Source organism: Symphalangus syndactylus, chromosome 13 (genome assembly GCF_028878055.3).
Source record: "Symphalangus syndactylus isolate Jambi chromosome 13, NHGRI_mSymSyn1-v2.1_pri, whole genome shotgun sequence".
NCBI classification, from domain to species: domain Eukaryota; kingdom Metazoa; phylum Chordata; class Mammalia; order Primates; family Hylobatidae; genus Symphalangus; species Symphalangus syndactylus.
The window spans coordinates 88,806,865-88,830,147 of record NC_072435.2 but is presented as its reverse complement, the minus strand read 5'-3'; the positions used below and the strand labels follow the sequence as shown (position 1 = coordinate 88,830,147).

At 38.9% G+C, this 23,283-nt stretch overlaps 1 protein-coding gene across 7 annotated transcripts in view; it reads right to left on the bottom strand.

Moving 5' to 3' along the window:
- Positions 1–5,189: 5,189 nt before the first annotated feature.
- The window catches only part of MRPL42 (mitochondrial ribosomal protein L42), a 58,813-nt gene continuing 40,719 nt past the window's right edge, over positions 5,190–23,283 (bottom strand). For 5 of the 7 annotated variants that reach the window (XM_063614292.1, XM_063614290.1, XM_063614291.1 and 2 more), the window contains 2 exons: positions 21,183–21,346; positions 5,190–7,648 (listed from right to left, as the gene is read on the bottom strand). In XM_063614292.1, the coding sequence (XP_063470362.1) occupies positions 7,603–7,648; positions 21,183–21,346 (210 nt within the window). In that variant the 3' untranslated portion in view covers positions 5,190–7,602. Of the gene's footprint in view, positions 7,649–10,584; positions 10,775–21,182; positions 21,347–23,283 lie in introns of those variants that run through there. The other 2 variants (XM_063614288.1, XM_063614289.1) reach the window with 1 other exon arrangement.

Below are 23,283 nucleotides of genomic sequence, written 5' to 3'. Positions count from 1 at the left end.
AAACTCCTGACCTCAAGTGATCCGCCCACCTCTACCTCCTAAAGTGCTGGGATTACAGGTGTGAGCTACCACGCCCAGCCCCCCAGCTCATTCTTAGCTAACTAGTGTGTGTGAAAAAGAGACAGTGTTAAAATATATATGGTTTAAACTGATAAGGAAATGATCAGTTATTGAGCTTATCAATGATTGCTAATTCAGGTAGAGATGGCTTATAAGTAATGTTTGGGGCTGCTTACGGGAAGAAAAAACAAAAGTTAGGGATTTCCTTTGGATGCTGGGAAACAAAACCAACTGGGTTCTGACAAACATACCATGTGCATTGTCCTGTGGAGACATGACAATGTAAACCCATAAACAAATCAATTACGTTTTGGTGACAACTATTGTGAAGAGAATGGCCATAGTATTTGCTGCTTCTCCTTTTAATAGGTAGTATCTCTCCTCTCACTCCCTTGAATCTGAGATAGCCTTATGAAGTGATATTGTGCCAGTTCTGAGACTAGGCCTCAAGAAGCCTTGAAGCTTCTAATCTTACACTTTTTTGTTTGTTTTGATACAGGTGCTTGTTCTGTTGCCCAGCCTAGAGTGCAGTGGCACAATCATGGCTCACTACAGCCTCAATCTCCTGGGCTCAAGCAATCCTCCCATCTCAGCCTCCCAAATAGCTGGGACTACAGACATGCAGCACCACCACCCCACCCTTCCCACCCCTAGCTAATTTTTTTAAATTTTTTTGTAGAAGACCAGGCGTGGTAGCTCACACCTGTAATCCCAGCCCTTTGGGAGGCTGAGGCAGGCGGATCACCTGAGGTGGGGAATTCGAGACCAGCCTGACCAACACAGAGAAACCCCGTCTCTACTAAAAATACAAAATTAGCTGGGCGTGGTGGCGCATGCCTATAATCTCAGCTACTTGGGAGACTGAGGCAGGAGAATCGCTTGAACCCAGGAGGCAAACGTTCTGGTGAGCTGAGATCGCGCCATTGCATTCCAGCCTGGGCAACAAGAGCGGAAACTCCATCTCAAAAAATTGTTTTTTACAGATGGGCTCTCACTATGTTGCCCAGGCTGGTCTTGAACTCCCGGGCTCAAGCAATCCCCCAACCTTGGCCTCCCAAAGTGCTGGGATTACAGGTGTGAGTCATCATGCCCAGCCCCAATCTTGTACTCTTGAAACCCTAAAGCCATGCGAATAATCCAGGCCTAGCTTGCAGGATGATGAGAGACACAGTCCCCCTAATGCCCCAGCTGACAGTCACTCAATACCAGACATATGAGTGACACCATCTAGGACCAGCCAGCCTCAACAACCCAACTAGTGACTTCAGCTGCATGGGCAAGTCCAGCCAAGATAAGCTGAGCTGGATCCAGACTAGAAGAATTACCTAGAAGAACGCAAACTAATGAAAGATTGTTGTTTTAAGCCAATGAGCTTTGGGGTGATTTGTTAATTAGCAACAGATAACTGATATTCAAGGATTCATCCAAAGTTCCCTTAAAAGATACAACCCATTAAGTCATTTTAAACACTTATTAGCAAGTTATTAAATCCTTAAAAGAAACTGAAAGTTTCTAAGGTATACTGGGTTGGAAAAAGGAAAAGAAAAAGAAACTAAAAGTGAAGGCTGAGACTGACAAGTAAGGAGTTATTTCTCCCTGCAAATGTAATCAGAAAATAAGGTAAAGTATCTGAACGCATAACTAGAACAAGTAAGGAAACAATCTAATGCTTTTAGTAGTAAATATGATTTCAGGGGCACATCCAGTGGAATGATGGAGTCAGTGCACAACAACTTGTAAGATCCAGTCATGGAAACTGGCAAACATTACAAGTTAGAACCAGTTGTTAAACCTTTATTAGTACATCACTGGGCACATCTATTGTTAAAGGCACATTTTATCAGTATGTATATGCATAAATATACATATAAGATGTCCTTAATGTTTAAAAAAGACATTGGTTGGTTCTGCCACAGTCTGTGATCTTGGGCAAGTCAATTAGTCTTTTTGGATCTGTTTCCATATCAGTCCCCAAAAATCATCTTTAAGATGTCTTTCAGCTTTACGATTCTATCTTCTACACTCTTATGATAATTACACCTGGATACAGCAATTGAAAAGTCCAATGGGATCAATCCAAATTGCCACATTTACCATGTTACTAAATATATTACTCATCAAGACAATTATTTCAAGTGGCATAATAGTAATCCAATGTACTTTGCATTATGAGTGAAGAAGAGATTAATTTTGACTAGAGGGGAAAGAAGGGATGGTCTGGGCAAGATACTTTGTCAATCAGGAATGAGGGCTATCTTTGAACCCACAGTAGTTTGAACTCTATAGGTGCTTAATAAAATTTGCCGAAAAGATTACATGCTTAGAGACATTATAAAGAAGAGACATTCTTGGCCGGGCATGGTGGCTCATGCCTGTAATTCCAGCACTTCAGGAGGCCAAAGCGGGTGGTTCACCTGAGATCAAGAGTTCAAGACCAGCCTGACCAACATGGAAACCCTGTCTCTACTAAATACAAAAAATTAGCCGGACACGGTGTTGCATGCCTGTAGTCCCAGCTACTTGGGAGGCTGAGGCAGGAGAATCGCTTGAACCCGGGAGGTGGAGGTTGCAGTGAGCCGAGACTGTGCCATTGCACTCCAGCCAAGGCAACGAGAGCAAGACTCTGTCTCAAAAAAAAGAGACATTCTTGATGAACTGAAGACTCAGAAGAGGCTGGGCACAGTGGCTCACCCTTATAATCCCAGTATTTTGAGGGGCCAAGGTGCGCAGATCACCTGAGGTCAGGAGTTCAAGACCAGCCTGGCCAACACAGTGAAACCCCATCTCTACTGAAAATACAAAAAATTAGCCAGGCATGCTGGTGCACTCTCATAATCCCAGCTACTCGGGAGGCTGAGGCAGGAGAATCGCTTGAGCCTATGAAGCGGAGGTTGCAGTGGGCCGAGATCGCGCCACTGAACTGCACTCCAGCCTGGGTGACAAAAGTGAAACTCCATCTCAAAAAAAAAAAAAAAAACTCAGAAGTAATCATAAGGTTTCTACTTGCTATTCTCATATATAATTGTGAGACTTTGCCTCCATTCCTCCATCTAAAAACAGGAACTCATTTACAAGCAACATGACAAGAATTCAAGCAGTCATGACTGTGAAGCATTTCTGCAGGAGGATATGCTATATAAGTATGAGGTTGTTACTAAATCAAAATGAACGCCTTTGTGCAAAACTAGAAAGCACATTACATATTGTTCCTGAGTATTCCTTCCCAGTGCATTCAAAATATTCTCACATTCAGAAGGTTAAACAGCACATTAAAAAATAGTAGGAGGCTGATGGCTGAGCTCAATTGGGAAGATCTTTCTTTGGTGTTAGAATGTTTGAAAATTATTTTGGGAAGACTATGAGCAAGTTATTTTGAACTTCTGGGAAAAAAAATAAATCTGAAGAAGCATTCCCTTTGCCTGAAAGCAATGGAGACATTTATTTATGCCTTTAGCAAATAAAATAGTTTGCTTACTACTAGTGTTTGTGGGCTGATATTCAACTTATCTTCTGGAAATTTTAAAAATACACATTGAAACTGAAAAAGTATTCTTTGAGTAAGGGTTTACCTGAAGTGCCCAGAACCATCCAAAATGATGGCACATAATATCTTTTTTTTTTTCTTAAAAATTTTTGGAAACTAATTGAAGATGCCTCTTAGAATATGTGGAAACCGCATGTGCTATCTTGCATATCACTATCATTTTAGTTCTAATGTTATTAGGTGTTTAGCTACAGGCAAGTAGAATTAGGGCATGATGTGACAGACTTTAATGAGTTGCTGAGAAACTACATACTCTATCCCCAGGAAAACACATATTCTCAAAATTCTGCACAATTTCAGGAATTTCATAGATACCCCCACCCCAAATCCCATTCATGAAATCCTTAGCTTAAAATCCCGTGCACTAGAGCAATGTATTTTATAAAACCATATTCAGATGCCTGTGAAGCAATGAATGTGCTAGGCAATGTTAGGCGGTAGGAACAGTGATACACCTAGTTAGACAGGGTCCCTAGAAGTCATGGAGCTTATAGTCTAGTAGGGGAGATGGACATTTACCAAATAATCACACAAAAAGATGCCTAATTACAAACTCTGATTAAGTGCTATGGAGAGATATACAGTGTTGCATGTAACAATGGAATCTAAAGAAGTTACATTTTAGGGGGCATATAAACAATGTTGTGCAGGGAAGGTAGAGGAAACACATTATGGTAAAGTGCTGCAAAGGAAATATGCCCATAATAAGGCCTCTTATAGGTTTAAGCTAGGACCTGAAACTTGTATACTTTATATGCTTTGAAATGAGACATATACTAAATTTAAAGTGGCTGATCAAATTAAAACATTTTCCATTCTTTGCCTACTAAATTGATAAAGATGTTTAAAAATTTTAATAGAAGTAAAGAGAAAATATTTCCATATACTGATGTTAGGAGTATGCAGTTTAGGCCAGGCATGGAGGCTCACACCTATAATCCCACCCACTACTTTGGGAGGCCAAGGTGGGTGGATCACCTGAGGTCAGGAGTTCGAGACCAGCCTGACCAACATGGTGAAACCCTGTCTCTACTAAAAATGCAAAATTACCCGAGTATGGTGGTGCACACCTGTAAGCCCAACTACTTAGGAGGCTGAGGCAGAAGAATCGCTTGCACCCAGGAGGCGGAGGTTGCAGTGAGCCAAGATCGTGCCATTGCATTCCAGCTTGGGCAGAGCAAACCTCCATCTCCAAAACCCAAAAAGTATACAGTTTAAACCACTGACTTTAAAAATGTACATAAACATGGATGCCTTCTGATTCAATGATTGCACTTACAGAAACAAATCTAAGAAAATAGCAATGATCTTGCCAGCTTCTGATGAGATTATAAGGAAAAAAAACAAGAAATAAATTTAAAAAATAATAATAAAAAAAGAAAATGGTAATAATCCACCAGGATGTTAAAACAGCATTATTTACAAGATGGAACAAACAGAAACAACGATTTTGTCTAACAGCAGGGAGTTAATTAAATTACGACAAGCCAGATTATAGAATAATATGCACCCATTAAATCAGAGTACTTAATGATAACGGAAAAAATTCCTATTAAGTGAAAAAAGCATTACAAAACAGCATACATCATGAGCTCTATTTTTATTTTTGAAATATATTTACGCAGAGAAATACAAAATGTTAACAATGTTATCTTAAAAAAAAAATAAGGATGGGCACAGTGGCTCACACCTGTAATTCCACACTTTTGGAGGCCAAGGCAGGTGGATTGCTTTGAGCCCAGGAGTTCAAGACCAGCCTGGGCAACACGGCGAAACCCCATCTCTATAAAAAAATTAAAACAATTAGCCAGGCGTGGTAGCACACATGTATAGTCCCAGCAGTTTGGGAGGCTGGGGTGGGAGGATTGCTTGAGCCCAGGATATTGAGGTTGCAGTGCAATGTGATTGTGCCACTGTACTCCATCCTGGGTGACACAGCAAGACCTTCTCTTTAAAAAAAATAAATAAATAAATGTTTTTGTTACTGGTCTACTCAGAATATTCCAGCACTTAATTTCACAATTACCATTTATTCTACTAGTCATTCTCAACTAATGAACATCCAAATTCTCTGCTAATTAAGTGCTTTTAAAAGTCACTTTTGGGTGAGATGTTCAAATTAAGCCCTGGGTCAGAGTGCCCTCTGGTGGTTTCCCAATAATGCTTGAACAAGAACTGTGTAGTGAGTTTTTCATGAAGCTAAATGTATTTAAATTAAAGAAGCATCCCACTTTACGAATTTTAAAATGTCTGCAAAACAGACAAATAAGTAGATCTTTCATAAAATGTTACTGATGGTGGATAACAGATTCTTATCCCTGGGGGGCGGGGGAGGAACAGAGGGCAGGAGATGCTGGTGATGGAATATATGCTTATTTAGCAAAATTAAAAATCAGCAACCCATGAAAAGCAAAATCCCAGAAAGCACAGTGTTAATCTACACTTCCAGTAGAATAAAGTCAAAGTTAATTCTCCAAAGCATTGACACATAAGTATGTGGATGTGGGCGTCTTGGGTAAATCCCTATTTAGTAGAGCTTTGTACTTGGAAGAGAAGAAAATCTTCGTCATTATATTTTGATTTGTTTTTCACTTCTTTCTACATTTATAACATAGCTAAAAATTTGTAGAATTTTGGATGTAAGTCAACCTGAAAGAAAACCAAACATTTTTCAAGAATACACCATCGACAAAGCTGGTAAATATTTCTGATTTATCAAGTTCAATCAAACTTGTTTTTTTAATCTTTCCAAATGAAATTTATATTAATGGAAAAAGTAAGCCACTTAAAAATATTTCCTTTGGGTAACAGAGGGTCACCATTATTATTTCCTTTACTCTCTCCTAGTCACTATTCCTCACACTTCACTGGCCACTTGAAACTTCAACTAGCAAGCAATGCTATTAAGGATTATATATAAGCTAATAGAGGCAGCAGAATTATCTATTAACATTCTCCTAACACTAGTCTAGTGACCTTAACATTTTAATCACAGAGCTGCAGCTGTTTGCATGTGTTCTAAAGCTAGCATAATCTTTAAGACAGCCAGGAAAAAAAAACCCTCAAAACAAATTACATAATATTCTATCTAGAAAAATTTCCAGGAAAGCACATTCTTGGGTGAAAGAAAACCACCCCTTTGTCATTGTGATGCACTGAAAAAAAAGCTTTGGAGCCTGATAGTTTGGCTCCTGGCTCTCCCACTTGTTTGGGTAGGGTTGGAGTCACCGTAAAATATAATTATACTCCTTCTTCAAAGGATTATTTTGATAATTTAATAAGAATGGATGGAAGGGTCCTAGCAGATAGTAAAACCTGATTAAAATATCACTAATTTAATTATTTCCTAGAAGCCAATTGAAACATTATAACATTTATTTTCTTGGTAGACCTTATGAGTTTATTCTCAAAGGCAATTAAAAAATCTCCTTCAGGAAAGCCATGCACGTTTTTATTAATCATATATATACTACTAACAATGCTTGGTTGATGATTAAAAATACTTAAATCACAGTAGACACACAAAAAGAGATGTTTCTCAACTTATGGTAGGGTTACATACCAATAAACCTACTATCAGTTGAAAATACTGTAAATTGAAAATGCTAGCCTGTCTTAAATATGCTCAGAACACTTACAGTAGCCTACTGTTGAGCAAAATTATCTAACACAAAGCCCGTTTTATAATAAAGTGTTGAATTTCTGATGTAATTTATTGATGTTCTACTGAATATGTATGGATTTGGCACTATGGAAAAGTCCTAAATTGGAAACTGTACATAAATGAAAGACTAAAAGCGAAAAAGAAAAAATAAAATAGGTTTCTCTAAATGAGAATGTAAAATCCGGAATTACTTTATATAAAAGTACACATTCTAATATATGAAAAGATATTTTATCATTATTACTTTACTATACATTACTGAATATACCAGACTGCATTTTCTCAAATGGCAAATGAGGCACATTTCTCTTTGATTCCCCCAGGAACCTCAGCATCATCTGTCTTTTGGAGGATTCAGATTCTTACGACATCTGTGATACCTTGAAAAGAAGAAAATACTTGGAATAAGATGATTTTAATAAAAATTATTCCTGATAAAAATCTAACTTCTATGATTATTTTGCTATTGGAACTATTTTTTTAAAAAAAATCAATGAAACTACGTATCAGGCATTTCTTAATAATAAGCCATATTCTCCCATTGTGAAAATTTGTTTTCTTTTCTTTACATAATCATTTTTTTTTTTCTAGAAACTGGGTCTTGTTTTATTGCCCAGGCTGAAGTGCAGAGGTTATTCAAAAGCTCAATAATAGTGTACTATAGCCTCAAACTCCTGGCACAAGGGTTTCTCCTACCTTACCCTGCCTAGTAGCTGGGACTACAGGCACACCAACCACCACACGTGGCTAAGTTGTTGACTATTAATTAAATTAAGCATTTGAAATAGTTTCCTTTCATATCTTGAGGATAATTTCAACATGGTAACCTAGATGACTGACTTTGAATTAAAAACTAATGGTTTTTTGTCTTAGTAGTAAAGAAATAACACATCTGGTGAGATTTAGGCTTCCAAAACATAAAGAAACATCACATTGTGAACATGAACGTGTTCTGTTAAAGTTTTATTTACAAGGGGCTATTTTCCTCTAAATGGAGGTCTTTATAAATGCAAAATCATGTTTTAATATAAAATAAGACATAACTAGTAATATGTCTGTGGAAAAATGTGTAATGTCCTGCAAACTGGAGGGATTGCAAATCAGAACCGTGAGGAACCTTTTGTTTTTGAGATCACAAACATGTTAAAAATCATAATGCCCAATCCAAGCACAGGTGTGGTGAAATTAGCAGTATGAGACCCGACTGGTTAAAAGTATAAACTTTTACTTCAAAATACTTTTGAAAAGCAGTATGATAAGATGTATCAAGAAATATTCATAATTCTTGACCTAGTAATTCCTCTTCTAGCACTCTGTCCCAAAGGAATATAGAAAAAGTAGTTAAAATATTAAGGAAGAACACAGGAGAAAATTTACATATACAGTATGATTATAACCATGTAAAAATAAGCAAACTAACAAAACTTATGTATAGATATAGAGAAATGAAATGCATTGTTAGCAGTGATAGTTTTTGGGTGATTTCACCACGGAGAATTTTTCTTTTTGCTCCTCTGCATTTCCTTATTTTCTTCACTGATTTAAGAAACATTTCTGCATAGAGTACATGTGTTTTTGTGATTAGTCATCTTCAAAAATTTCCCTCTGGTCAGATTTTGGCAAGTTGGTCAAAAGTTAATTTTTGTTTTCAATTTTTTGCTAATGTGGAAATTTGGTTTTATACTATAAATGGTAAGACATGTACCCTATGATCTTTAGTTGTTGTGATTAAGATATCTAAAGCATTTTTTTGCTTCAGGTTTCATATAGGCAACTTCCTGATACACTGATTTTATTTTTCGAAATTTGCAAAATACAGGAATTAAGTTGAAAAGAATGAAGTACAGCTGTATATACTAACATGGAACAGTAAGTTGTCAAAAAATACACACAGTAAAATACCATCTGCATAAACATTTCTACATGTACTTATGTTGGCATAAAGAAAATTCTGTTTTTTTCTAAAAGGTTCCATTGACATACCAGATAATCAATACCACCAGTACAACAGTGTCTCTGAAAGGCATTCTCTCAAAGCAGGGAGAATGCTCATCAGAATAGCGGTTCTAGAAGGAGTTTGGGAAGTCATTAACCTCTTGAAATTATTTGTAAAAATTTTGAATATGTGTTTTTCTGGGCAGTGGATTCAAAACTTTTATCAGACTCTCAATGAAGTCTGAGACCTTCAGAATGCTAAGAACTGTCCATTAAAAGTGTCATTCAGCATACACTGTTCAACTATATTTACTACTCAAGACTGAAAATGTTTGAGACCGATAGCCCTAAACTGAACAAAGTCAAGTTCTAAAATATGCTCAATAAATGTCAAATGGCATTTACAGATATCTTATCATGCATGAATTTTAATGTACACTACAATCACTACCCAAAAGCAAGCACCTTAATTTTAGGATGACCTTATTCTATCATCCAGATTGGGAACCTTGCAGACACTACTAATAATTAATACAAGAGTTAAATTGAGATTGCTCCTGGCAAACCAAGTTATATTGTTACACTTCTTAGATTACACAATGACTCAGTGACATCTGGAACACTGGTCTACAGCTCTTAACCCAGAAAACTTTACCTCCTGGTTCATGCTAAGCTAGGTAATCAAATCTGTTTCCTACTGAAGGAAGTGGCTAATTTTTGTTGTCTCCATGGGAAAATATTAAAGTAATTTCTTAAATAAAGTAGTACTGTTATTCATGCATTTGTAAGATTGTCCTATATTTCAGAAATTTAGAATTATTTTCTCCTTCCTGCCTGCCTGTCTGCCTGCCTCCCTCCCTCCCCCACCCCCCACTCCCTCTCTTTTTCTCTCCTCCTTTCTTTCTTAAAGAGTCATGGTCTTGCTCTAACACCCAGGATGGAGTGTAATGACACAATCATAGCTCACTGCACCCTCAAACTCCTGGGCTCAAGTGATCCTCCCACCTCAGTCTTCTGAGTAGGTAGGACTACAGGCATGCACCACCAAGCCCAGCTAATTTTTAAAAGTTGTGGGGGCCAGGCACAGTGGCTCATCACTGTAATTGCGGCACTCTGGTAGGCCAAGGTGGGCAGATCAGTTGAGCCCAGGAGTTCGAGACCAGCCTGGGCAACATGGTGAAACCACATCTCTACAAAAAATTTAAAAAGTAGCCAGACATGGTGGTATGCATCTGTAGTCCCAGCTACTCAGGAGGCTGAGGCAGGAGAATCTCTGGAACCCAGGAGGTGGAGGTTGTAGTGAGCCAAGATCAGGCCACTGCATTCCAGTCTGGGTGACAGGGCAAGACCCTGTCTCAAAAAAAAAAAAAAAAAAAAAAAAGGTATTACGAGAATCAGAATCATTTATCTATTTTAAAATGTGTGAGCACCTACTATGTGTAGATCCTAATGATTCTGTAGTACACAAAACAAGATAAAAATCCCGACTTTCATGGATCTTACATTCCAATACAGGATATAGGAAAATACGATGAATAAGCTGGTCAGGGAAGGCTTCATTGAGTAAAAACCTGAAGGAAGCAAGAGAGCTAGCTTTACTGATACTGTGAGAAATAGTGTTCTATGCAGACGAACAGCAAGTATAAAGGCCCTGAGGTAGAAGGAAGAACATGTTCAAAAGCAGAAAAGAGGCCATGTAGCCAAAATACATGAAAAAGGAAAAGACAGTAGGGCATGAGAGCAGAGAGGTAATGCAGGACCAAATCACGTAGGTAGTTGTAGGCCTAGAGTGTTTCTGAGTGAGATAGGAAGCTATTTGAGGATTTTCAACAGAAAAATTACAAGAACCAGTGAAGAGAGATTATTTGACTTTTTCTTTTCCTGAGTGGACGCCTTTTATTTTTTTTTCTTGCCTGATTGCTCTGGCTAGGACTTCCCCAGTACTATGTTGAATAGAAGCAGTGAGAGTGGGCATCCTTGTCTTGTTTCTGTTCTTCAAGGAAATGATCTCAGCTTTTGCTTGTTCAGTATGTTGGCTGTGGGTCTGTCATAAATGGCTCTTATTATTTTGGAGTATGTTTCCTCAATGCCTAGTTTGATTTTCATCATGAAGGGATGTTAGATTTTATTGAAAGTTTTTTTCTGTGTTTACTGAAATGATCATACGTTTTTTGTTTTTAATTGTTTATATGATGAATCACATTTATTTATTTGCATATGTTGAATCAGCCTGGCATCTCAGGCAGAAAGCCTGTTTGATCATGGTGAATTAATTTTTTGATGTGCTGCTAGATTTGGTTTGCTCGTATTTTGTTGAGGATTTTATCGTCCATGTTTATCAGGGATATTGGCCCATAGTTTCGTTTTTTTGTTATGTCTCTGTCAGATTTGGGTATCAGGATGATGCCGTTTTTGTAGAATGAGGTGGGGAGGAGTCCTTCCTCCTCGATTTTTTGTTGTTGTTGTTGGGGGAATAGTTTCAGTAGGATTGGTACTGGCTCTTTGCACATCTGGTAGAATTCAGCTGTGAATCTGTCTGGTCCAGAGCTTTTTTTGGTTGTTGGTTTTTTATTACTGATTCAGTTTTGGAACTCATTATTCATCTGTTCAGGGTTTCAGTTTCTTCCTGATTCAATCATGGGACATTGTACATTTTCAGGAATTTGTCCATTGCCTCTAGATTTTCTAGTTTGTGTGCTTGGAAGTGTTCCTAATAATAGTCTCTGAGGAATCACTTGAACCTGGAAGACGGAGGTTACAGTGAGCCTAGATTGTGCCATTGCACTCCAGCCTGGGGGACAAGAGCAGAACTCCATCCCCACCCGCCGCCAACCCAAAAAAAAAAAATAGTCTCTGAGAATCTGTTGTATTTCTCTGGGATTGGTCGTAATGTCACCTTTGTCATTTCTGTATTACTTTTAACCTGGCTGTCTTTATTTTTAAAGTGGATTTCTTATAGGCAGCATATAGTTGGGGCTTGCCTTTTTTTTTTTTTTATCTAATCTGACCTCAGTGCCCCATCTCATTTCAATATCAAGCTATTTAAAATGCTTCATCCTCTAGTTTTCAGCACTTTTACTCTTCCTCTGCTATTTGCTCTTATCTTACTTTCTTCATGACATTTTACTTTTTTACATTCACTTTGAATATTACTGTCCCTCTTAGCACAACTGCATATAATTATAGTTTATTAGGTATCTATTAATGTTATATTTACATTTTTAGGTGACTTTTTTTGGTTAAATCTTCTTCTCTGGATTATTTTCTCTTTGTTAAGGATGTTGTCTGGACGTGGTGGCTCATGCTTGTAACCTTAGCACTTTGGGAGCCCGAGGTGGGTGGATCGCTTGAGGTCAGGAGTTCAAGACCAGCCTGGCCAACATGGCGAAACCCTGTCTTTACTAAAAATACAAAAATTAGCCAGGTGTGGTGGTGGACGCCTGTAATCCCAGCTACTTGGGAGGCTGAGGCAGGAGAATTGCTTGAACTCAGGAGGTGGTGGCTGCAGTTAGCTGAGATTGTGCAACTGCGCTCCAGTCTGGGTGACAAAGCAAGACTCCGTGTCAAAAAATACAAGAACAAAAACAAAACCCAAACATCTGTTTTGTAATTTTCCACAATAATTCTAACACAGTATCCTTAATACAATGTATGGGTACTAAATTATTGTCTGATGGAATACTATCTCACCTAATTGTCTTCACAGCTTCTTTAAGGTGTTCAGTTCCTCTTTGAAATGGTACTTTATGGAAGTTTTTAGGATGCACTGGTAAATTTCCCAGTGATTCTTGGAAGTTTTATTTCCAGAGTTCAGCTACCAGGTTATATGGGTTTATCCAGTTCCATTTTATCCAGGTAGGTCACAGGTGGGTTAAGATGTTCCTCATTATCAGATTCTTAATCAAGGTCAGCAGATCCTTAATGAGCCAGAAGTGTTGCCCCACTTCATTCAGTCTTGAAGCTACCTGCATCTAATTATTGGCCTCACCCAAGGTGGGTGAACTGGGAGTGTAAGTTGTATGACTCTAAAGAATCAATGCTGAATAGGCCAGTGGCTAATAAGTATCATTGATTAGATTATCTCATGTCTGAAAATCCAAAGTGTTTACTATTAAATCTGTGGGCCAGGATTACATGCTTGTAATCCCAGCACTTTGGGAGGCCGAGGTGGACAGATTGCTTGAGCAGTTGGAGACCAGCATGGGCACATGGCAAACCCCATCTCTCCAAAAAATACAAACAATAACAAAAAAATCAGCCAGGTATGGTAGTATGCTTCTGTAGTCCCAGCTACTTAGGAGGCTGAGTCTTTAGTCTCCCTTAGTTGGCATGAAAAAAAATCAAGTCATAAAGTATTCCTTCTAATATAATCTTCCTAGAACACATCATTTGAGCAGTATTATTGTTGTAGGATTTTTTTCTTAGGTCAGCTAAAGACACACAACCACAAAAAATTAGGCTTGCAGACAATTTGAAGGGTGAGGAAGGACAGGGTTTATTGGGTGAAAAGGAAAAAACTCAGCAAAGCAAGAGAGGTTCCTGTTAACAGGCCCACATCTCACAGATTGAATCCCCAGGTTACCACACCAGATCACAAGAGGCCAGGCTCCTTTTCCCTGCAAACAGCGCGAACTTCGCGAAGCTCCATCCCATTTTCCCAGTACACAAGCTGGTCAGAGTTTCTCTGGGGACCCTTGTATCTCTATAGAGTTCCTGATGGTGTGTCTGTTACTTTTCTCATTAATTCGACCTTAGTAACTGTTCAAATTCTTTTTACATATCTAAAGTTAATATACTATCTTGATTTATCTTGGTGCTTCCTTTTCATCTCCCTTGTCTGTAGATTCTGGAGTGCCCCAAGAATCAGTCCTTGGACCTCTCCACTTTTCTGTTCCATTCTCTAGGACAGGAATCTCATCCAGTCCCATGGCATTAAATACCATCTGTGTGATGATGACTTCCAAATCTATCTGTGGTCAAGACCTGTCCCTTGACCTCTAGACTTACATATCCAACTGCCTACTTGACATGTGTAGTAGGTATCCTTAACTTGGTATGTGTCTAACTGCGCTTCTGATGGTCCTCCACAAACCAGCTTCTCCTGCAGCCTGCTCTCTCAGTTAATGCCAGTTCTATTCTTCTAGCTGCTTGGGCCAAAAACCTTGGTACCACTCTTGACTCCTCTCTCTGTCTCATACCCAACATCTGGTCTATTAGCATATCTTGTTAGCTCTATCTCCAAAATGTATCCAGATTTGACCACCTATCACCATTCCCTCTGCTGCTATTCTTGTCCAAATCATCATTCTTGTCTGTTTTGTTGAAATAACTTCCTAACTGGTCTCTCAGCTGCTTCCTTTGCTTTGCTGCAGTCTGTTTGTAGCATAGCAGCCAGAGTAACCTACTGTTAACACTTCCCTTGGTTCTTGTAATTTTTCTGTTGAAAATCCTCAAACAGCTTCCTATCTCACTCAGAAACACTCTAGGCCCACAACTACCTACATGATTTGGTCCTGCATTACCTCTCTGCTCTCATGTCCTACTGTCTTTTCCTTGTTCATGTATTCTGGTTACATGGCCTCTTTTTTGCTTTTGAACATGTCCTTCCTTCTACCTCAGGGCCTTATACTTGCTGTTCGTCTGCATAGAACACTCTTTCTCACAGTATCAGTAAAGCTACTCTCTTACTTCCTTCAGGTTTTTACTCAATGAAGCCTTCCCTGACCAGCTTATTCATCGTATTTTCCTATATCCTGTATTGGAATGTAAGATCCATGAAAGTCGGGATTTTTATCTTGTTTTGTGTACTACAGAATCATTAGGATCTACACATAGTAGGTGCTCACACATTTTAAAATAGATAAATGATTCTGATTCTCGTAATACCTTTTTTTTTTTTTTTTTTTTGAGACAGGGTCTTGCCCTGTCACCCAGACTGGAATGCAGTGGCCTGATCTTGGCTCATTACAACCTCCACCTCCCAGGTTCCAGATGTTCTCCTGCCTCAGCCTCCTGAGTAGCTGGGACTACAGATGCATACCACCATGTCTGGCTACTTTTTAAATTTTTTGTAGAGAGATGGTTTCACCATGTTGCCCAGGCTGGTCTCGAACTCCTGGGCTCAACTGATCTGCCCACCTTGGCCTACCAGAGTGCCGCAATTACAGTGATGAGCCACTGTGCCCGGCCCCCACAACTTTCAAAAATTAGCTGGGCTTGGTGGTGCATGCCTGTAGTCCTACCTACTCAGAAGACTGAGGTGGGAGGATCACTTGAGCCCAGGAGTTTGAGGGTGCAGTGAGCTATGATTGTGTCATTACACTCCATCCTGGGTGTTAGAGCAAGACCATGACTCTAAGAAAGAAAGGAGGAGAGTAAAAGAGAGGGGGTAGGGGGAGGGAGGGAGGCAGGCAGGCAGGCAGGCAGGAAGGAGAAAATAATTCTAAATTTCTGAAATATAAGACAATCTTACAAATGCATGAATAACAGTACTACTTTATTTAAGAAACTACTTTAATATTTTCCCATGGAGACAACAAAAATTAGCCACTTCCATCAGTAGGAAACAGATTTGATTACCTAGCTTAGCATGAACCAGGAGGTAAAGTTTTCTGGGTTAAGAGCTGTAGACCAGTGTTCCAGATGTCACTGAGTCATTGTGTAATCTAAGAAGTGTAACAATATAACTTGGTTTGCCAGGAGCAATCTCAGTTTAACTCTTGTATTAATTATTAATAGTGTCTGCAAGGCTCCCAATCTGGATGACAGAATAAGGTCATCCTAAAATTAAGGTGCTTGCTTTTGGCTAGTGATTGTAGTGTACATTAAAATTCATGCATGATAAGATATCTGTAAATGCCATTTGACATTTATTGAGCATATTTTAGAACTTGACTTTGTTCAGTTTAGGGCTATTAGAGTCTCAAACATTTTCAGTCTTGAGTAGTAAATATAGTTGAACAGTGTATGCTGAATGACAGTTTTAATGGATAGTTCTTAGCATTCTGAAGGTCTCAGACTTGAGTCTCTGATAAAAGTTTTGAATCCACTGCCCAGAAAAACACATATTCAAAATTTTTACAAATAATCTCAAGAGGTTAATGACTTCCCAAACCCCTTCTAGAACCAGAATCTGTAAGGAACTTAAATCAACAAGCAAAAACAAGTAATTCCTTTAAAAAGTGGGCAAGGGAACATGAACAGACACTTCTCAAAAGAAGACATACAAGCAGCCAACAAACATATGAAAAAATGCTCAACATCACTAATCATCAGAGAAATGCAAATAAAAATCACGGTGTGATACCAGCTGATACTAGTTAGAATGGCTATTATTAAAAACAGAAAAAAATAATAAATGTTGGCAAGGCTACAAAGAAAAGCAAATGCTTACATACTATTGCTGGGAAAGTAAATTAGTTCAGCCACTATGGAAAGCAATTTGGAGATTTCTCAAAGAACTAAAAACAGAACCGCCATTCGACCCACCAATCCCGTTACTAGGTAAATACCCAAAGGAATAGAAATTGTTCCACCAAAAAGACACATGTAATTGTATGTTCACTGTAGCACTACTCACAACAGCAAAGACATGGAATCAATCTAGGTGCCTGTCAATGGTGAACTGGATAAAGAAAATGTGGTACACACACACCATGGAATACTATACAGACATAAAAAAAGAACAAAATCATGTCCTTTGCAGCAGAACAGATGCAACTGGAAGCCATTATCCTAAGCGAATTAACACAGAAACAGAAAACCAAATACCACATATTCTCACGTGTAAGTGGGAGCCAAACATTGGGTACACGCGGACACAAAGATGGAAACAAAAAACACTGGGGACAACAGGCAGGAGGGAAAGAGGTGAGAGAAGGCTGAAGAACTACCTATTGGGCACTATCTCACTGCCTGGGTGATGGGTTCAATCATACTCCAAACCTCAGCATCACACAATATACCCTTGTGTACCCCTGAAGCTAAAAATTGAAATAAAACAAAAAAAACAAATCCTTATTTAGGGTCTCCTAGGAAACCACATCTAAGACAGCATCTATTAAAATACATACATACATATATACATAGTGAAAGGCAAGCTTAGATAAAAAAATTTACAAAGCATATAGCTCATATAGCACTTTGGTCTGTAAGTTTTATACCTTAATAAGACAACCAATTTGCTTTTTTAAAAATAGGCAAAATATTTCTACAGATGCTTAACTGAAAACAAACAAAAACCAAAACCCAAGCATATGAATGGCCAATAAGCACATGAAAAGATGTTCAACATCTAGGTAGGTAAACCTCTATCTCTATGAATAGCCCTACCTCATATTATACCCAATTCCCTATAGAGAACATAGAAATAGAGAACACTTCTATTTTATATTTTAAATACTTCTGCATAGTTTAAAAATACTTTTTAAAAATGTGTGTTTTGGCCAGGCGTGGTGGCTCACACCTGTAATCCCAGCACTTTGGGAGCCCAAGGCAGGGGGATCACTTGAGGTCAGGAGTTTGAGATCAGCCTGGCCAACATGGTGAAACCCCGTCTCTACTAAAAATACAAAAAACAGCCAGGCATGGTGGTGTGCGCCTGTAGTCCCAGCTACTTGGGAGGCTGAGGCACTAGAATCGCTTGAACCCGGGAGGCAGAGGTTGCAGTGAGCCGAGATGGCACCACTGCACTCCAGCCTGGGCGACAGAGCAAGACTCTGTCTCAGAAAAATAAAAATAAAAATAAAAATAAGTTTTATACCTTTTAATAAAAATGTATTTAAGAAGAAGTTATATATCCCCAGTTATTAAATTCATGATGAGTCCCATTCTTTTGACTGCTGTAACTTAAGAACTGTGAAATATTTAGTAAATCATCCTTCTATATATTAAATGAGGTTTAAAAAGAAATGGTCTGACTAGGGAAAACAAGCTGAGAATGAATGAATGAATCAATGGATGGATGGATGGACAGACAGACAGACAGAAAAAAAAAGAAAGAAATGGTCACTGACATCCAGAAACCAACACTTGAAAATGACTCACATTAATCTAAAATACATATGTAGATATCAACTTAATATGTGTTGAATGATAAGTGATTACACATAGGCTTATTTAAAATTCAGCAAGATGACACATCTACAAGGACAAGGCCTATAGATAAAATTTCTCTTTATACACATAAACTAGTCTCTGGGGTTTTTCTGCCAAGCTCTTTATTAGGACAGATATTGGGACAATCAATTCCATCTAATTAAAGTCCATTTACAATAAAAAATGCCTAGTAATTTTGGTGGGAAAAAAATATCAGGAGATTAAATTAACTAGCAGTCAAAAGCTGATTAGCAGTAAGATTAAGTAAATAAGATTAAACATAGTTAGGGTACTAGACACAAATGACTAAAGATAACATGCTATGTTTTAAGACTCCTAATTAGTCTCCCTATCATCAGTCTTGTCTCCGTCAAGTTACATACCTTTAGAGTGATTTGGTTATGAATGCTTAAAACAGATTGTAGCAATATGGAACATGCAGGAAAGAAACAGGTACTGAAAGCCATTACAGAAGTTGAAACAAGGTTTCAACAGAAATACCTGGATAATGTGATACAAATCAAAAATAAACATGAGAGATGTTAAGAATCATAAAAAGAAATCTCAGGATATAATGAGATGTAATGATTTAAGATACAGGGCTATGAGATGGTTTCCTAATTTGTTTGCACCTATCCTAACCTTACAATTAAAAATATAGGGAAAAATCCAGATAGCATGCATAAACAAAGTGGGTATTAAATAAGAAAGAAGGCCGGGAGCAGTGGCTCACGCCTGTAATCCCAGCACTTTGGGAGGCCAAGGTGGGCAGATCACCTGAGGTCAGGAGTTTGAGACCAGCCTGGCCAAATGGTGAAACCTCGTCTCTATTAAAAATACAAAAAATTAGCCAGGTATGGTGGCACACATGCCTGAAGTCCCAGCTACTTGGGAGGCTGAGGCAGAAGAATCACTTGAACCTGGGAGGTGGAGGTTGCAGTGAGCTGAGATCACAACACCACACTCCAGCCTAGGTGAGAGAACGAGACTGTGTCTCAAAAAATAAAAAAATAAATACATAAAATAAATAAGAATGAAAAATCAAGGAAGGAGATATGAAAGAGAAGCAGGAATTGAAAGACCATGTTGGCCCCCCGCCCCAAAAAAATCAATATTTTTCCTTGGGAAAATGATATAAAAAATCACTTTCATTATAGAGATTATTAAGAAAGGGGCTTCTTAAGACAGGATTTAACAATGGGCTGTTTTGTTATAATAAATTAATATTCTAGGTGCCATAATCTGACCTATTAGTAATTTCCCCCACACACTTCATCTGAAATGCTGTTTCCTCTGCCTGTGAAGTTTACCCCTCATTCTCAATGGGTTAACTCCTAACCCTCCTTCAAGACTCAATCACACTTGATTTAACCATTTATTTACTCCACTATCTTCCCTCCTTGACTATAAACAATTTGTAAGTGGGGATTATGTTTTACATCAACCAGCACTTAGAGCCCCTTGATAAATGTATATTCATTAGTTCTATAAATGTACCCTGCCATAAATATGCCAGCCAGTGCTAGTTACTGAGTTAAACAAGTAAGAACAAAGTTTTGTTCAAACTAGCTGGGCATGGTAGAGTGTGCCTATAATCCCAGCTACTTAGGAGGCTGAGGAAGGAGTATTGCTTGAGCCCAGGAGTTCAAGATCAGCCTAGGTAACATAGTGAGACCTCCTTCTCAAAAAAAAAAAAAAAGTTTGTTCAAATATAGACAACAAAAACATCTTATAGTATGGTATGGAAGAAGACAGATACAAAAGAAAAAAATCAAAAAAAGGAAAACTAATCAATGCCAGAGTCAAATGGCAGGTAAGAATCGATGGAAAATGTGAGTATTTGCAAACATCAGGGCAATTATAGTTTCCAAGGGAACTGAGAACAACATACGCTGCCCAATCATTTGCTGTACCCCAATGTTTTTCGCAATAACTCAAAATCTGATAAAGAAATTGATAAAGGGCTGAAGACACAATCAATTACTTTACAGGAAAATGAACAAAAACAACATATTAAATGAATACATCATAGAATGTAAAAATTTTCAAGAACTCTTACAAAATTCACTGAAAACTCCGGTTAAATTCCCCCATTAAAATAAAGAAAAAAAGAAGTACTATTTCATTTTAGCTAAATTATATGTAAATTTAAAAGTACAGTGGCAGTGGCTCATTCTTATAATCTCAGCTGAGGGAGGAGGATCACTTGAGTCCAGGAGTTTAAAATCAGCCTGCGCAACACAGTGAGTGAGACCTTGCCTCTACAAAAGAAAAAAAATGAGCCAGGCTCGGTGGCTCACGCCTGTAATCCCAGCACTTTGGGAGGCCGAGGCGGGTGGATCACAAGGTCAGGAGTTCAAGACCATCCTGGCTAACACGGTAAAACTCCGTCTCTACTGAAAATACAAAAAATTAGCCAAGTGTGGTGGCACGCGCCTGTAGTCCCAACTATTCAGGAGGCTGAGGCAGGAGAATCGCTTGAACCTGGGAGGTGGAGGTTGCAGTGAAACGAGATCGCGCCACTGCACTCCAGCCTGGGTGACAGAGCAAGACACTGTCTCAAAAAAAAAAAGAACAAAATTAGCCAGGTGTGGTGGCACATGACTGTAGTACTAGCTACTTGGAAGGCTAAAGTGGGAAGATCACTTGAGCACTGGAGGTTGAGGCTGCAGTGAGCTGAGATTGTGGCACTGCACTCCAGCCTGGGTGACAGAGCAAGATCCTGTCTCAGAAAAGAAAAAAAAAGTACAAAATAGTAGGTGATTCTACTTGGGGTTAATTTCCTCATGTAAAATACCACTTCAGAAGTTTGTTATTGCAAGAAAATCTATGTGTTCCTTTACTGTATCTAGTAGGGATTGAAGAAAAGAAAAGAAAACTTACCGTCCATGAGGATACCAACGGTGCTTAGTAGTAAAGAACATTTTGCTAAGTTGTTCTATCATAGGTCCTTCCTCAAGGTGTTCAACTTTTTCTTCCAATCTGGTTTTCAGCACTTGATCATGTGTTTCTTCATTATTATGCACAGGATCTGGCCGAGGGATAGGCTACAAAATAATCAGTAACAAACATAATGAAGATGTGGGAATGTTAGCCAGCATTTATTTGAGATTACAATAAAACAATTATCACACTCAGTAATTCACTATAGTACTTTAGGGTGGGCAAATAAGTTATCAAAACAAAGTTTCACTTAGTTGCATTATTCATTAGTCAGAAATATTTTTCTTCTCACACCAACTTTTAGGTTTCTTTTCTAATAATAAAGTTCTTATTTAGGCCAGGTGCAGTGAGTGGCTCATGCCTGTAATCCCAGCACTTTGGGAAACCAAGGCAGGAGAATCGCTTGAGTCCAGGAGTTCCAAAGCATGAGACCAGCTTGGACAACATGGTCAGACAAAAAAAATTTTAAAACTATCTAGCCGTGATGGCATGCACCTGTAGTCCCAGCTACTCAAGAGGCTGAAGTGGGAGGATCACTTGAGACCAGGAGGTCAAGGCTACCTGTGATCACACTACTGCACTCTAGCCTGGGTGACAGAGTGAAACCGTCTCAAAAAAGAGAAAGAAAAATAGAAAGTCCAGGTGTGGTGGCTCATGCCTGTAATTCCAGCACTTTAGGAGGCCAAGGTGGGAGGATCACTTCAGTTCAAGAGTTCACGACCAGCCTGGGCAAAACAGTGAAACCATGTCTCTACAACAAATAAAAAAAAAAGAAAAAAAGAAAAAAACAAAGCCCTCATTTAACGTTCTTATTTTTCGCAGTAATAAAGTACTTATTACTTTAGTTTCTGTTTCTCAAAGGTATAAATTATGCCTATTATTATTTTTTAACTTAAAAGTTTACTATTTACCTTATATATCATTAAGATGAGAAACAATGAAAAACTTTTCATTGAAAATGACATTTTTTGGCCGGGTGCAGTGGCTCACGCCTGTAATCCCAGCACTTTGGGAGGCCGAGGTGGATGGATCACCTGAGGTCAGGAGTTCAAGACCAGCCTGGCCAATATGGTGAAACCCCATCTCTACTAAAAATACAAAAATTAGCTTGGTGCAGTAGCGCATGCCTGTAATCCCAGCTACTCGGGAGGCTGAGGAAGGAGAATCGCTTTAGCCCAGGAGGCAGAGGTTGCAGTGAGCCAAGATTGCACCATTGCACTCCAGCCTGGGCGAAAGAGCAAGACTCCGTCTCGAAAAAAAAAAAAAAGAAAGAAAATGACATTTCTTTTTTTTTTTTTGAAGCAGAGTCTCGCTCTGTCATCCAGGCTGGAGTGCAGTGGCGCAATCTCGGCTCACTGCAAGCTCCGCCTCCCGGATTCATGCCATTCTCCTGCCTCAGCCTCCCAAGTAGCTGGGACTACAGGCGCCCGCCACCACGCCCGGCTAATTTTTTTTTTTTTGTATTTTTTAGTAGAGGCAGGGTTTCACCGTGTTAGCCAGGATGGTCTCGATCTCCTGACCTTGTGATCCGCCCGCCTCAGCCTCCCAAAGTGCTGGGATTACAGGCGTGAGCCACCACGCCCTGCTGAAAATGACATTTCTTACATCCAATGGAAGCAGAAAAATTTTCAACATTTTCATTTCAGGTGACTAAAATGCCACCAAACAGTGCTTTATTGTAATTTAAAAAGCTTTCCCCTGGCCGGGCACGGTGGCTCACGCTTGTAATCCCAGCACTTTGGGAGGCCGAGGCGGGCGGATCACGAGGTCAGGAGATCGAGACCACGGTGAAACTCCGTCTCTACTAAAAATACAAAAAAAATTAGCCGGGTGTGGTGGCGGGCGCCTGTAGTCCCAGCTACTCGGAGAGGCAGGAGAATGTCGTGAACCCAGGAGGTGGAGCTTGCAGTGAGCCAAGATCGCGCCACTGCACTCCAGCCTGGGCAACAGAGTGAGACTCCGTCTCAAAAAAAAAAAAAAAAAAGCTTTCCCCCAAAGTTAATGATTACTAAAAATCTCATCTCCTCAACACACATGAATG